Source organism: Fusarium redolens (assembly GCF_020744475.1).
Source record: "Fusarium redolens strain MPI-CAGE-AT-0023 chromosome Unknown BKA55scaffold_3, whole genome shotgun sequence".
NCBI classification, from domain to species: domain Eukaryota; kingdom Fungi; phylum Ascomycota; class Sordariomycetes; order Hypocreales; family Nectriaceae; genus Fusarium; species Fusarium redolens.
The window spans coordinates 1,051,686-1,066,186 of record NW_025763666.1 but is presented as its reverse complement, the minus strand read 5'-3'; the positions used below and the strand labels follow the sequence as shown (position 1 = coordinate 1,066,186).

Genomic DNA, 14,501 nt, shown 5'->3' with positions numbered 1-14,501 from the left:
TCGATAAGGATTTCCGAATAGGTGGGATAGTTTCTGAGTTAAGTTACCCTTCATGTGACGGGAACTAAGATTGCGGGAGATGAGACGGGAGGTGAGAAGAGATGTCGGGGTTTCCGAGAACGGAGACAGCTCGAGACGGTGAAGATGAGACTACTATAGTTAAGTTACGGTAACTACTAGTTCTAGAAATGTTGAGTTGACTTGAGTTGTTGACTCTATTCTCCCCTATCTCCTCTCCTCTCCTCTTCTCTCCTATCCTCTCTCTCCTATCTCCACAACACCACGGACCACTTCACCAAACATGCTCACGAGGAGAGGATACCGATCAGTGAGTTTCATACACAACACAAACAACACTGACTCATCCTACTCTATGATAGATACCATCCCACGATACCCTCAAACTCACCCCTTCCTCCTCTTCTCCTGTCTCCATGGGTCAGGGTTTAAACCCCCCAGCCCCAGTCCCAACTTCTAGTGCACGACACTAAAAAGTCTTGTCTAAAATCTTGTTTATCACACTAGCCTAGGAATCGTAAGCCCTGCAACATATATCCACATTAATGTTTGGACAATCAATTGTCAGTTGGTAATCACTTTTGATAACTCGAGCAGCAAATGTGTCGACAGAAACCCACTGTTGATCCTACACTTGCATCCGTCAAGGATCTCGTTGCATTTTCGTGCTATGTCGGTATCACTCGAATCTTCGATGTATGGGGGCCCATGCGCTCCAATCATTTTACTCGATACTTCTCCAGTTTCGTTATGATTTGATGTTTGTATATCCTCGGTTATGTTCTTTTCTTCTCCTTGATACTGGATATCACAACACAAACATGAACATCCGAAGCCTCCGACTTCAGTGTTGGAATGATGCAATCTGTTTCTATCGTTATCTGCGGTTTCCACTTCTATTTCAAACATTGCTGCTGGCTGTGTTGACGAAGGCATTCATGACTCAACCTATTGATGCAACAATTGCTGCCGTATATTATATACATGTCGTGTTCTTTGTTAATTGACTATATGATGAGCCAAAGTCAACAGGAATTGCGGTGTTCTAACAGAAGACTGGGTGTGTGGTGTTCCCGTCCTCGTAGATCGGCGATCCATAGCGGTGTTTCTGCCTATCAATTGCAGCGATCGTGATACGTGCTTCAGATCGTGAAAACTCGGATGTAAAGGGACAAACCTGCCAAATAAGTGGCATGATTGTTATAGCTTCATTGCTCAGTATCGTTATGCTTTGACTTAAAGGACGTGTACAATACTCCCTGCACTCGTCGTTCAAGTACGGGACCAAGTCACTCATTCGCGATGGACCATCAGTTCCTGATAATGTAATCCAAGAACTATCAGAGATGACACGAATAATGACGTGCTTTGATCTATAAGAGTAAGGCTGTTTGTCACTAATTACCTGTAACTACTGGAGTTCTCATCGGTAGATTCCTGCAAGATATATCGGGGTGGTCGCATGACTGTGGTTCTACCAGAGATAAGTAAGGAAATCTCTAATATTATGTATTACTATTAGCCAGTAAAGAAGTCTTTCATGCGTTACCCTAACTGTTGAATTGATTGCACGAGCAGCCTCAATGTCCAAACTCTACTTCGTCGTGCATTCGTTTCAGCAACTCTGTGACAAGCCTTGAGTCTAAAAGAATATTCTTGCAGAAAGAAACCTCCGAAAGATACACAAACTTAAGGTTGCCTAACATTTACTATAAGGCCTCACCGAAGATATCGGAGACTCGGGTAGCACAAGTAATACCATAACTAAGTTGCCTTCTGAAAACTCTACCTAGGGGTATATATCACTCTGTTTTACTCACCTAGAGCCGAAGAACTGTCTCTTATACTTGACATATCGAGGTCTCGTGGCATTAAACTGCAGTTGATGCATGATGGTAACAACAAAGACGTTGAAGTGAACAAGTATACTGATCTACTGATCACTATGTTCAGCGAGAATTATCATTCAAGAGTGTTTGCAACTAGAAAGCTTACCGGCTTTCTTGCTCCTGATAATATGCGAAACAGGAATCTACACATCGTATGCTGTTGAGCAATGATACCGGATATTCCAGGAGACAATTGGCCAATGTAACACCAAAACGATATTTCCCTTAAAATCATAGATCTTACATAACAGTTCAACTCCAAATTTTCTCTGAAACTAACTTGTTTCTTAATAACGCTTTCAGATACAGGATATATTGGGGAGTTACAGGGTAGCCTCCACACGATGTCACAAAGCATCATCTTTCTGTTCACTTTGTGTTTTGCTTTGTTTGGTAACTAGTGTATCTTGGAATGGGAATATAACAGGGCACTATTATTGGCCATCTTTGCTTGGAAGAGAGTGTTATGCTTATGGATATAGGGTTGGAGGAAACCGAAACATGGGGGAGATATGCGTGATACAGAGCTACAACCAACGTCACGGGTGCCTTAGAATCTCAGTATGCTTCGTTTGTTTCATATCACACATGAGACTCGGGATTCAAATATCAGGCTTATTCGCGATTGCACCTGAAGCTAATGCAAACAGGCACACCGAGCTCACTTCATGCGTGGAGCACTGAAGACTTAGTGATAGTTGTTTTCTAACAGCATTTGCCTCCGCGCGTATGGATTCAAAAATTTCCAGCTTCTTTGAGCAAAATTTTAACTCAAGAGTCACGAAGAAGCGAATGAATCATGAGAGCATTCGTGTTTGTTCTTAACCCACCCCTGGCTACAAAGTCCTCGCACTGGTCGTTCACACAACTATTAAGGTACTTCCGATACACTTATTGGAAACCCATTTGGTTCTGCGTCTTTTCTGAAAACTAATGTGCCAACTTCTGCTAACTGGAGTCAGCTATCCTACTTTTAGTGCTATTATACAGTGACCTTTACTGCTGTTGATATACTCAGCTCTAGTACCAATTTTTAACCACTGAGAACCAAACTAGCAATAGTGTCTTTATTATAGAGTATATCAATTGGTAGTATTAGGATTTTATTTTATTGTAAACTGCCCGCCTCATTTTGTGTATATACCTCCTAGGTGCCTACGTATATAGAACTCCGGAAGTGACAACTTGCAATGTGTACAGATAATAGATGGTACAACATTTATTCACCGCCCAGAAGATCTCTATAACCATTTGATTTTCTATATGGAGCTATTTCTATAGGATTAAGATGGGTTCTCTGAGTACTGAGTTACTTTGCTTAGATAATAGAAGTGTACTAAGCCTTGTGTGCCGTGACTGTGGTGGACAGACCCAGTTGATCTTTGAGTTACGGTGATAAGGCATCAGTTAGTCAGATAATAATATCTTAACATCATTACAACTAAGATACCGCCAACTCATCCAGTATATTTCTAGATGTAATTATTCACATGGGTTTGGTTCAATTCGTTCAAAGAGAAGTGTTGATTCTGCCCTAGGTATTCTCGACTCAAGAATGGCTCATGAATACAGGGTAAGTCGTTTCAGAACCGCACATACACTGTATAGTGCGCTGACCAATATATCGTCAGAGCTTTGTAAGTTCGTGCTTTCACTTATTCAAGACCTAAGAATATTCTAGAGATTTGGCTCTTAGACAGAGGTATAATATTGACAGCATTTGTACAAGTATCGTAAGGAATATGAATCATAGGTAGTGATGTGAGGAATCGGAATCAACAATCATTGGGCTGGAATCCCGTGCACAGTTTGGATCGCTTGAGATGGGTTCCACTAGTCAAATTATCCAGCAGGGGCTGCTGACAGCCAAGCTTCTTGTCGCTGAGAAAGGATGCGATCCATGTTGAATTATCAAATCCTGAGAAGACTGATGATGACGAGAAGGAGAAGAGCCAACCAAACCGAGTGAACAAAGAAAAGTTCCACAAAAAGTCCTACCAAGTCCTGAAATCCAGGGCCCTGCATTGTCATACCCCAGGCCCTCCACTGAGTCTAGGTCTGGGTCTGGGCATGGGCAAAAGCGGCTGAGGAAGAGAAGCGAAGAATTGGTACCTGGTAGTATCAGGCTGACACCCGCTGGTTTTGTTGTTTACCTTATATTCAACAACCAACAACTCAAATCTACACAGTTTCGATCATTCTTTGAGAGACAAACATCAGCAAATGAATATATGAAAAACTGCGTCATCGTCAACGTCAACATCGGCGTCCTCTTTCTCGGCAGTTTCAATGTTCGTCATCGCTCATAGAAGATTGGGGCTTTGCTCGTGTTCTGCAGCTACCCCACCATCCCGCCTCGTGTACAAGACATCAAGATCAACGTTATCTGAACGTTCTTCGAATAAACCACGACAAAGATCATGAGTGACTCGGAAGAACCAGTATGAAGTCTAAGCATAAATTATTGGGGTTTAGATTAATTTTATCAAGTCCGTACTTTTATCTAAAACAGTATCGAAAAGAAATGTTACATAAGTGGGCGACAGTAAACGAGAACCTGAGAATCCACCTCACTCACAGCCACAATAGGAAAGCAATTAACCAGTCAGATCGCATCCTGTCAAAAAGGTGACAAGGCAGAATGGCCTTGGCTACTGTGTACCTGATTACTGCTTTAGTGTATCCATATACCAATTGGGCGTCAATATTAACAGGGCAGACACAAACCTACGAGTCCAACCTGTTCAACGCTCTGTAAGATCATGAACTTTCTGATCTGACAAACCAGAGAATCGGTGTGAAATGGTCCTGCAGAGACCTGTAACTAACAAATGCACCTACTGCTACGGTAGCAGCGCAGTTACAGCAGACATGGGTCATAAAACCCCTGTCCTCAGCCTTAAACCGCTGAAAATATCCTAGCGCCGTCAGCTGTGTCCTGGTCAGGGCTCCACTGGAGGCGGTCGGGCTCTATTTTCTCGTTCCATTGACAGAATAGAAGCGGAAGCGGGTTACTCAGAATGCAGCGCCTCATTCAGCCACCACACCGAGCTCAGCCTAGAAGGAACTGATACCAAATGAAGACTCCAAAGCCAAGCGCATCACATCAGAATTATTCTTCTTCTCGTTAGGTTGATTCCTTTTTTACCAAATACTGCACGATCCGACACCTACCAACTTTAAACTCACCTACGAAACAAAGCGTTCCTGGATGATCATCTTGTCGCTAAATTGACCAAGCCCATCGCATCGCATCTTCGGCCTGCCCGTTCCTCTATTTAACTGCGCCTCTTTGTTTGATCGCCTCTCGAAAACGGCCCCGGTAATAGACATTGGACGTGCTCCATATCAGCGCGTATCGACACCAACCAAAGAAAGCCTGCCTGATTTTAACAACTTGCTACGACCCTACGGTTACAGACAGCGGTGCTGAATCACTGACTATACAGTACGGATACTCTTGCATTCGCGACAAGATTGAAAACTACAGGCCCAAATCGGCCACTACCGTCAATATTTGCGCCATCTCCAAGCCTGCATTAAGCCAGGACATCTCAGTATCAAGAGACGGCTCTTGGGGCATCCAGCTCCAAGCCAACTTCAGCCCAAGCTCAGCCCAAGCTCAATAGCATTAGCCAACCAGCCAGCAAAGGCTTCAGGCTCGCACCCCCCTCTTTGTTTCTTTGCACACTCCTAGGAGCCAATATCTAGGACACAGCAAGGACAGTGGATATTAGAGAATTCAGGACATTCAAATGAAGAAACAGATTGGAACAGCATCAGAATCAGAATAAGCGCCATCAGCGGACCGTTGACAGTTGAGAACCTTCTCTTGACTACATATTACCTTGCCTCTTTTAAGGTGAAAGAAAGGCACTCAGCATTCAGCCTAGCTCGACCATTTTCTAGACTACAGCTGCCACCGTTGTCGCTATTTCGCAGTCCTGACGAATATTACCTTACGTATACTACAGGCATCATACCAAACTACCTACTGTATAGTAAGTTGAGTCACTGTTCTTCTACTATCAATATCAAGTTTTAATTTATCAATACTTTAGCAGATATTCAGTGAGGAACACTCTGCTTCCTCCTCCTTGGCAGTCTAGCAGTGTCGCTCATCTCTGACTGCCCCTCCCACCCCCCAGGCCGTGCTAATTTCTGACCCGAGCCCAAGCCTGACCCTCCACTCCTCTTCTCAAATCCCCCTCCCTCTTACGCCCAATCCTAATCCGCCTCCATCGAAAACCCCCCTCGTCCTGTTCGTCCTGCCCCCGTCCTGCTGCGGCGCCTCGCTCGCTCGCCCGCCGCCCTCAGTGCCCGTGTCCGCCTGTGCTTTTGTGCCTGCCTCTACCTCTTTTGACCTCTTGGGTCCTACTCCTTAACCTTTTCTCCCCTTTGCTCCTCTTCCTCTTTTCCATATGAGTTCTATGAACTCCCGCTTCAAGAGCCTTGGCTTCGGAAAACGCAAATCCGCTGCAAGCATACAGACCTCGGAAGGTCTGACACCGAGCCCAACCCCTCCTCCAGGCCAAATACCGCAGTTTCCTTCTCAGCAACAGCTAAACGCTCCCTCAATCGCTCCGTCGTCTTCAACGACGAGTCTTCCGATGAATCACCCGGGCCCCGGCAACCGTCCGCCTAGCTATACCGCAAACTTCCCTCCCGGCCAAGCTCCTCTTGGTCGTACTAGTCCTCTCGCTCAACAGCCTAATCGCACTCCTCCAACTCAAATGGTCGGCGGTCCTCCCCCGATCAACACCGGAGCCCCAATGGGCTACCCTCCCGGAATGGCGCCCATGGGTCAAGGTCCTCCTCCGATGGGAGGTCCTCCTGGTTTCGGACAACAGCCGCCTCCTCCCCAAGGATATCCTCCTCCCGGTCCCCCAGGTGCTCCTATGAACCAGCAGTTCCAACGACCAGGCCCTGCTGCCGAAGTTGAGGGCGCTAGCAAGAGCAAGGCTCAGCTGATTGTCGGAATTGATTTTGTAGGCATTCGCTGAGCTACCGGCACAGCAAACATTGTGGCTAACTATCAATCAACAGGGTACCACTTTCTCAGGTGTTGCTTTTGCTTTCGCGACCAACAACGAGGCCAAGGAAGATATCATTACTGAGTGGCCAGGTGCTGGTTCTTACACTAAGCAGAAGGTATGTCAGCATGGAACAAGATATGAACCCAGGAAGCCAGCAAGCTAACAACTGTCCTCGACAGATTCCAACAGTGCTTTATTACGATCAATACCAGAAAGTGGTAGGATGGGGACCCGATATTGCCGATGCCCTTGCTCCTACCGGCTATCCCAAGCCTGGTGTGCAAAAGGTCGAATGGTTTAAGCTGCAGCTGATGTTGAGCGGCAACACATACATTGACCCTATCAACCTCCCTCCTCTGCCTCCAGGAAAGTCAGAGATCGATGTCGCCGCCGATTACCTTTTTAAGCTTCGACAGGCTATGCGGTCAGCTCTGCAAAAGGCGTTGGGTGAAGTCTTTAACCGAGAAGAACGCAACATCCGATATTATCTGACCGTCCCTGCTATTTGGAACGATGCTGGAAAGGCCGCCACTCGAGCTGCTGCCATCCAGGCCGGTTTTCTTCGCGATGAGAACGACAACCGTCTGACTCTCGTCTCAGAACCCGAGGCTGCCGCTTTGTTCTGTTCCAAGACCGGTCTTCTGGACCTCAAGGTCCACGACGCTGTCCTGATTGTCGATTGTGGTGGTGGTACCGTCGATTTGATTGCTTACGAGGTTGAGGAGGAGAACCCTTTCACTGTTGCCGAGTGTACGGCTGGTTCTGGTGACTCTTGCGGTTCAACAGCTCTGAACCGTAACTTCAGCAACATTCTCCGCACCAAGATTCGAAAGATGAAGCTTCCCGATGGCTCCAAGACCGCTGGTCGAGTCTACGCCAAGTGTATCATGGATTTCGAGAACCGAATCAAGGCTGATTTCCGAAACAACGGTCAGAAGTGGGCTGTCGATGTTGGTATCGAGGCTGAGTTCCCTGAGGCTGGTATTGAGGAGGGTTACATGACTTTCACCAACGAGGAGATTCTTCAGTGCTTCGAGCCCGTTGTCAACCGTATCCTGGAGCTCGTGAGAAACCAGATCATTGCCATCCAAGCCCAGAACCGCACTCTCCAGAACATCCTGGTTGTCGGTGGTTTCGGTGCCTCCGAATACCTTTTCCAGCAGATCAAGCTCCACGTCCCTCCTCAGTTCCAGTCCAAGGTTGTCCGACCCATGGACTCTGTGGCTGCCATTGTCAAGGGTGCTGTTACTGCTGGTATCACAGAGCGAATTGTTACTCATCGTGTTGCTCGACGACATTACCTCATGGCGACTCTTCAGCCCTTTAAGGAAGGCTACCACCCTGAGGCTTATCGTGTGCCGTCTCTCGATGGAAAGGACCGCTGTAAGTTCACCCGCCAGATCTTCGTCCAGAAGGGTCAAAAGGTCAAGAACGGCGAACCTGTTAAGGTCTCTTTCTTCCGACAAGTCGCTCCAGGTGCCACCCTCATGTACGAGGATGTGTTATATGCCTGTGACGATGATGTCTGCCCTGAATACACCAAGGATCCCCGTAAGTTGAACATCCATTCCGAGCTCCACAACATATAACTAACATGGCCCAGGTATCAAGGAAGTTGTTACTCTTACCTCGGACCTTTCTCGCAAGAACTTGGAGAAGGACTTTGAACGAATGGATACCCCTCAAGGCACATTTTACCGCGTTTACTTCGATATTTACCTGACCCTTGACGGCTCGGAATTCAGCGCCGAACTTGTCTGTCAAGGCGAAGTCATGGGCCGCTGTCGCTCTCGCTTCAGGTAAACAAGTTCAAAACGGAGGAGGAAGCGAAAGTCGATAAGTTTAAGGTTCACTTTGAAACCGCATGATACCTAGGAAGGCACAGACCCGAGATGACGCCAAGTCAGCGCGCAAATGGGATTATTTTTATAGCTGCCTCAAGAGCACGCGAAGAGGATGTGCGACATGTCGAGCGAAAGATGTTGGATTTAGTATTGAGAAGTTAAACGGACGGGGCATGGTGAATAGACCAGCGTGTCTGACTGAGCCTGGTGCTACGTTCTGGGATAAAGAGGGGAAGAGTTACATGCATGAACGACATGATGATTACTCGTACATAGACAATGAATTTTCAGTTGAATGGACACAGGCTATAGAGTCATATAAAAGCGACCATCCCGCTCTCTCAAGTCTCGTGCTGAAGTTGCTCACAGTTTCTGATCATAGGGGTTATAGATCGCAAGAAGGCTACGATAAAGCACATACGACCAAAGCTCGTAGAGAATACGGGGTCCCGTCCGCTCCCCCATCGTCAAGCTGCGAAGCGCCGGATTAGTAGTTGGGTCGGTGACGACCAGCGAATCCCCGGTGTTGTATGTTTTTTGGTGCCTATAATTTTTGACGATATTCAGATTGCCCAATGCGGTAATTGGTTAGGTGGGGCAGAGTCTCTTACACCGCACACGTGGGATAAGGTTATCGTTACCGTTGCAAGGCTGAGATTGACTCACAATGACATTCAAAGAAAGGGAGTTAGAATATTTGAAAAACGGTTTATTATAGCTTATCTGAATATAGTTTGGTAGATGTTAACAATACGAGGCTATACTGAGGGTTATCGCCTATCAGCCGGGCTGGTTCGCAACTGCCCTGACGTCATATTTGACCTGCCATGTTAAACAACATCAGGAAATGGCAGGAACGCCAGCCATGGGTTCCTTCCTTGAACAGCATGGGATACCATGTTGTTTCACTATCAGCCATCGCTCGTTTAGGTTCCCTTTCCCTTCTCTATTCTCTCTTCTTGTTGTCTTATGATTCTCTCCTTTGCTCCAGGCGAGTTTTTGGCCTCGCCTTTATCCTCTTTTCCATCCTTATTGTTACTTTCCTGGTATTTGTCTTTGGGCGATCAGACACCAAAAATAGCTGTTACAACATCATCTTTAATACCCCTGGTCGTTTCAGATTCTTGGTTTCTCCTCTCATCGCCTCTTTCACAATAGCCTAGCCCTATCTCGTTTCCCTCAGCCGGTCAACCCCTGCTCATTGGGCCAACTATTTGTCCTTCTTCTGGTCATTATCAGTTGCCACGCTTAAACCGCAGATCAATTGGACTAGGTTTATCAAGAAACAGTTTCTGGGCATCAAGAAAACGGTTCCTATTCGCAGCTTTATTGTCGCCTATACGTCACTTTCGACCCTAGACCCTGGCTCCATACCAACTCTATCGTTCGTCTTATATCTGACTCTCGGCCGCAGCTTGAATAGTCCCTACAGCGTTATGATCACGACTTGCTAGCACTTTTTTCTTTTTTGATACTTTGGATCTGAGGCAACTCCATTCGACAGGCTTATTGGATCTCAGTCCCAATCACCTACGTTCAACATCTTCTTCTTGGTCGGAATAAAGTTCTCGGGTCGTGAGATGGTATCCTCGTCAAGGCGTAGAGGCGCTAATAGCGTTTCCTCATTTTGTCGAGTATTGGTACCTACCGTTGCTGTCGGTTTCCTCCTGAGCGCCGCAGGGGTGGAAGGAGCACAAGATGTCACAAAGGGTTCAGACGAAGATCTTCCGCATTTCCCTGGACGAATTAGATCTCCGAACCGAGGTGAACCAAAAGATCCTGACAGGACAATTCCCTTGACCATCACCAACAAATGTGACTCGACAATCTGGCCCGGCATCGCAACACAGGCCGGCAAAGGCCCGGGAACTGGAGGATTCGAGCTCACTCAGGGAAAGAGTAAAGACCTATGGGTCTCATGGGATTGGCAAGGTCGAGTTTGGGGTCGTACAAATTGTACTGTGAATGGTGATTCGTGTTCCTGCAAAACAGGGGACTGTTTTGGGCTGTTAGATTGCGAAGCCAGTGTAAGTGCTCTGTGTTCGAGCAAGACTTGTATAATACTAACCACCAACAGGGTTCCACGCCAGCAACACTCGCTGAATTTACACTGGCTGGTGGTTTGCATGGGAAGCAGACCTTCTACGATCTGTCTTTGGTTGATGGCTACAATCTCCCGATGGGTGTCAACTTCATACCCTCCAAAAACACGACATTCATCCCGCCGAATCTCACCAACTGCGCCTGCATTGCGACACCTAGTTGGATCTATGCCAGCAGCCAGACGGGAACATATTACACAAACTCGTCATACCCTGTTCCACTGGAAACTCGAGTCAGCAGCGACAATGCCCGAAGCTGGTGCCCATGGAAGTACCTTGCTTTTCCACCCACTAAGCCTGGGGATGGCATCTATCCTTATCCAGACGATGACATCCAACGGCCAGAATTCTCCCCCTGTAACAGCGCATGCGCTGCGTACGGAACCGACGAGGATTGCTGTGTAGGAAAGTACCACGACCCAGATGTCTGCAAGCCATCTGCCTACAGCAAGAGAGCCAAGATTATATGCCCCGATGCATATAGTTTTGCTTATGACGACCAGAAGTCCACGTTCATTATTCCCAACGGTGGAGGCTGGGAGGTAATCATGTGTCCCAAGGGTCGCTCAACTAACATTCTGCGACAACTTGGAGATGAAATGAATGAGCTCGCCCAATCTGGCACCCTGTCGGACGCGACACAGAAGAAGCTCAAAGACGTCAGTTATATCGTATCTGAGAAGAGCCTCGGAAACCATGTGTTACCTATCGAACTCATGATGGCTTCAACAGCGTTGGCAACTGCACTTTGGTTACTGGTATAAGCTGCAACGGGTTTTATGCGGAAGCCAGCCTTGACGCTGTGCAGTTTTCCTTTGTCCAGGGTTCAGGCCGGTTCCTGATCTCAAGTACACTCTTTTGGTGCCCATACTGCAGAAAGTGCGTATACGACGAAACGATAGACGATGGAGAAGAAACCGCTCCATATACCTGATTAGAACGTTTATACCCCCTTTTCGATAACCTTAAATGAGAAATGCTTATTCTTGCACCTGTGCGTAAGCTACTTGGGTTCTATCGCTCTGAGATTTCATGATTTATATCCACCCATGAACTGGTTTGCCTCGTCCTACTGTGAAGCAACCTCTATATTTGAATTCGTGTAAACGTGCCATGTTGCTCGTCTATTTGCGTTGCTTCTCCTTCCGCCTCCTCTCCCATTCAGCTCGCTCCTCTTCATCACTTCCGCTGAACTCAGCATCATCGTCACTGTCGTCTGGAACATCTAGCACAGCTCCACCGTGGCCAGCCGAGTTGTTGACATTGATGAAGTCGCCAGCATTTTGGTTCGCATACTCATGCTTCTGAATTATTTCGCGGAGCTCTGTGTTTGTAGGATCGACAAGCTGGTAGGGAGTAAGACGAGCCTTGTTCTTGACTCGTGTGCTGGAACCGGCCTCAAGCATCATCTCGACGAGGGCGTTGCCAAAAGGTCGCTGTGCGGGTGGCTCTGAGTTGATCCAACGAATGGCGCTGTGAAGAGGTGTGTCGCCTTCTGTACGGTTGATAGGATCGCACTCGAATTCGGGCTGGTCGAGGAGGTGGTCAATGATTTCGTCTGAGGCGGTGGGTTAGCGTCTGGATCATGCGCATATGTCAAGGGATGTGAGGCGCACAGTTTCCGCGAGAGGCGGCTTCGTGATAGAGATGGTTGCCCAAGACAGTTGTGGTCTCGTTGAGGAGCTTTGAGATCTCGGCATCGGACTTGTCCTCGAGACAGTCGTTGAGAAGATCGACGTTGTTGCGGCGGCAGGCTTCGATCAGGATTTCCTGGACGGTGGCGCCCTGTAGCGTCTGTGTTAATTCGCTGGCCTATTGAGAGTCTTTTGTGTGAAGCATGATATAACTCACATCGTGCTCATCATCTCCAGCCATGTTGAGATTTGTTGAATATTCAGTCAAGTTGAGTTCGCGAGAGCGGGGTATTAGATGTTAGGATTGACGATGACGAAGTCAAGCGCTGAAGAATCTGACAAGCCTCGTTGGTATGTCAGAAGAGTTCCAAGAATATCCGCAGGTAAGATACGGAGAATGTCAAGGCTGGTCGTGTCGTTGTGGCCTAAGGGAGGCAGTGAATATGGACTGTGCTAGGTTTTGAGTGTTTCATGTTTCGTCGGTGTTTGGAGGGGCACTGTGATGCCCAGCCTAATCCAAGTCCACCACAGGGAGCTTAGGCGGAAATGGCGGGGAGAGGATGGCGCTAGAACTGCCAGACCAGCCTGGGCGGTAGTGGGACCCACCAGATCAAGTCAAGCAGCTTCATGTTCTTCGGTAAAATAAAAAAAAATAGTCATACTTCAATTCATGATCGTTTGTCTATTCAACCGCACCTCAATCCACGACGGCTGCCAAAGAAAAGGGCCTATCTCCAAACCAACCTCGCCCCTAATCAAATAAACCGCTGCCGTCTTTCACGAGCATAGCAACCGTCATCATGCTGCTCTGTAAGAGCCCCAAAATCAATGTGCCTGTTCCAAACTAACAAACTCCAGTCTGCCCCCATTGCGCAAACATCCTCACCGTCTCCCTCACAAGTACACGAACCAACCGTCTCGAATGCCGAACCTGCCCTTTCGAACATCACATCACCGAGCCCGTCTTTTCGCGACGAATGTATGAGCGTGTCGAGAAGGAGGACGTCTTTGGCGGTCCTGGCGCTTGGGACAATGCGCAAAAGGGTCGTGTTCAGTGCCCCAACGAGGGATGTGAAGGCGACGAGGCAGCTTTCTTCCAAGTTCAAATTCGCAGTGCTGATGAGCCCATGACGAGTTTCTACAAGTGCATGACCTGCGGTCACCGGTGGAGAGAAAACTGAGTTCGAGGAAGGATTCCTTTTGGGTTTTGTAACGACGGGGTTTTCTTTGTGCAAGGAGAATCGGAGTTGGGTCATCATACTTGTCTTTTTGAGGTGTTTAAGAATTTGTTCCACCAGGCGTCGCACTGTTCTTGATAACGTAAATCTTCTTTTTCTTGCGTGGGGTTTTCCGCTTTCGCGGGGTGTCAGGCGTTCCTTCGTTCACAGTGTCGTCCTGATTCCTCTTGTTCTTGTTCGTGCCTTTCGTATCGTCCTGCGAAGGGCTGTTCAGCTTGGCGGGGACCTTCTAGCTCTCTCGGTGCCAATCGACGGATGCCTTCATGCCCTCCTCCATTAGTGCCCTTACGACATCAGGGCTGATGATCTGCTGTCGGAACGTCTCCTGCTGGAGGAGCTCGAGATGTCGTAGTGTCGGGCCGGGGTACGTTAGGTACTTGAGATACGGCGGTTTGCTCCAGTATTGTAGGTAGGCAAGATATGCGACAAAGGCGGGCTGGCTAAGAAGCTTCTGGGACGCAAGGTGGTTGAGGTAGGCCGGATTTGCGAGGGACTGGACAAACTGTGCGCAATACTTGTTCGTTATGGATTCTAGCGCTACTAAAGGAGAGTGCGAACGAACCTCGAGCTCAACCTCGAATCGTGAATAGCCACCATATTTGGGCTCTTGGTCTGCTGGAGCGGGCGGTTCAGGAGGCGATCCCATTGGGACGTCTTGAGAATCTTCCGTCGCCATATTCCAGGAATTGTATCGAGAGAGACTAATTCCGAGTAGTGGAAAATGGAGCCTGGGGTTGTGG

At 47.7% G+C, this 14,501-nt stretch overlaps 5 protein-coding genes across 5 annotated transcripts; 3 read left to right on the top strand and 2 right to left on the bottom strand.

The window, feature by feature from the left end:
- Positions 1-6,517: 6,517 nt before the first annotated feature.
- On the top strand, positions 6,518-8,746 carry BKA55DRAFT_502203 (uncharacterized protein; the record flags this gene model as incomplete). Its single annotated transcript, XM_046186906.1, has 4 exons — positions 6,518-6,895; positions 6,954-7,058; positions 7,123-8,494; positions 8,547-8,746. The coding sequence occupies 4 exons, from the start codon at positions 6,518-6,520 to the stop codon at positions 8,744-8,746; spliced, it is 2,055 nt and encodes a 684-aa protein (XP_046053767.1).
- Positions 8,747-10,367: 1,621 nt separating this feature from the next.
- Positions 10,368-11,653, top strand: BKA55DRAFT_501991 (thaumatin family-domain-containing protein; the record flags this gene model as incomplete). The annotated part of the gene is made up of 2 exons (XM_046186882.1): positions 10,368-10,814; positions 10,865-11,653. 2 exons carry the CDS (start codon positions 10,368-10,370, stop codon positions 11,651-11,653), a joined length of 1,236 nt encoding a protein of 411 aa, XP_046053766.1.
- Positions 11,654-11,914: 261 nt separating this feature from the next.
- BKA55DRAFT_231620 (uncharacterized protein) lies at positions 11,915-12,894 on the bottom strand. Its single transcript, XM_046185275.1, has 3 exons — positions 12,741-12,894; positions 12,506-12,674; positions 11,915-12,447 (listed from the first exon to the last, which is right to left on the bottom strand). The coding sequence occupies exons 1-3, from the start codon at positions 12,762-12,764 to the stop codon at positions 12,014-12,016; spliced, it is 627 nt and encodes a 208-aa protein (XP_046053765.1). The 5' UTR covers positions 12,765-12,894; the 3' UTR covers positions 11,915-12,013.
- A 489-nt stretch (positions 12,895-13,383) lies between these two features.
- BKA55DRAFT_502610 (uncharacterized protein) lies at positions 13,384-13,704 on the top strand (the record flags this gene model as incomplete). Its single annotated transcript, XM_046186937.1, has 1 exon — positions 13,384-13,704. A coding segment is annotated over one exon (321 nt), but the record flags the coding sequence as incomplete, so codon positions are not given.
- Positions 13,705-13,990: 286 nt separating this feature from the next.
- BKA55DRAFT_503044 (mediator complex, subunit Med31) lies at positions 13,991-14,407 on the bottom strand (the record flags this gene model as incomplete). The annotated part of the gene is made up of 2 exons (XM_046186974.1): positions 13,991-14,263; positions 14,324-14,407. 2 exons carry the CDS (start codon positions 14,405-14,407, stop codon positions 13,991-13,993), a joined length of 357 nt encoding a protein of 118 aa, XP_046053763.1.
- Positions 14,408-14,501: the final 94 nt, after the last annotated feature.

Bases quoted from the DNA above. Each gene is read 5' to 3' on its own strand.
- BKA55DRAFT_231620 (XM_046185275.1), bottom strand. From the start codon at position 12,764: ATGGCTGGAGATGATGAGCACGAT. The intron at 12,675-12,740 runs GTGAGTTATATC...CAGACGCTACAG, and splicing joins CTGGAGATGATGAGCACGAT to GGCGCCACCGTCCAGGAAAT. The intron at 12,448-12,505 runs GTGCGCCTCACA...CCACCGCCTCAG, and splicing joins AGCCGCCTCTCGCGGAAACT to ACGAAATCATTGACCACCTC.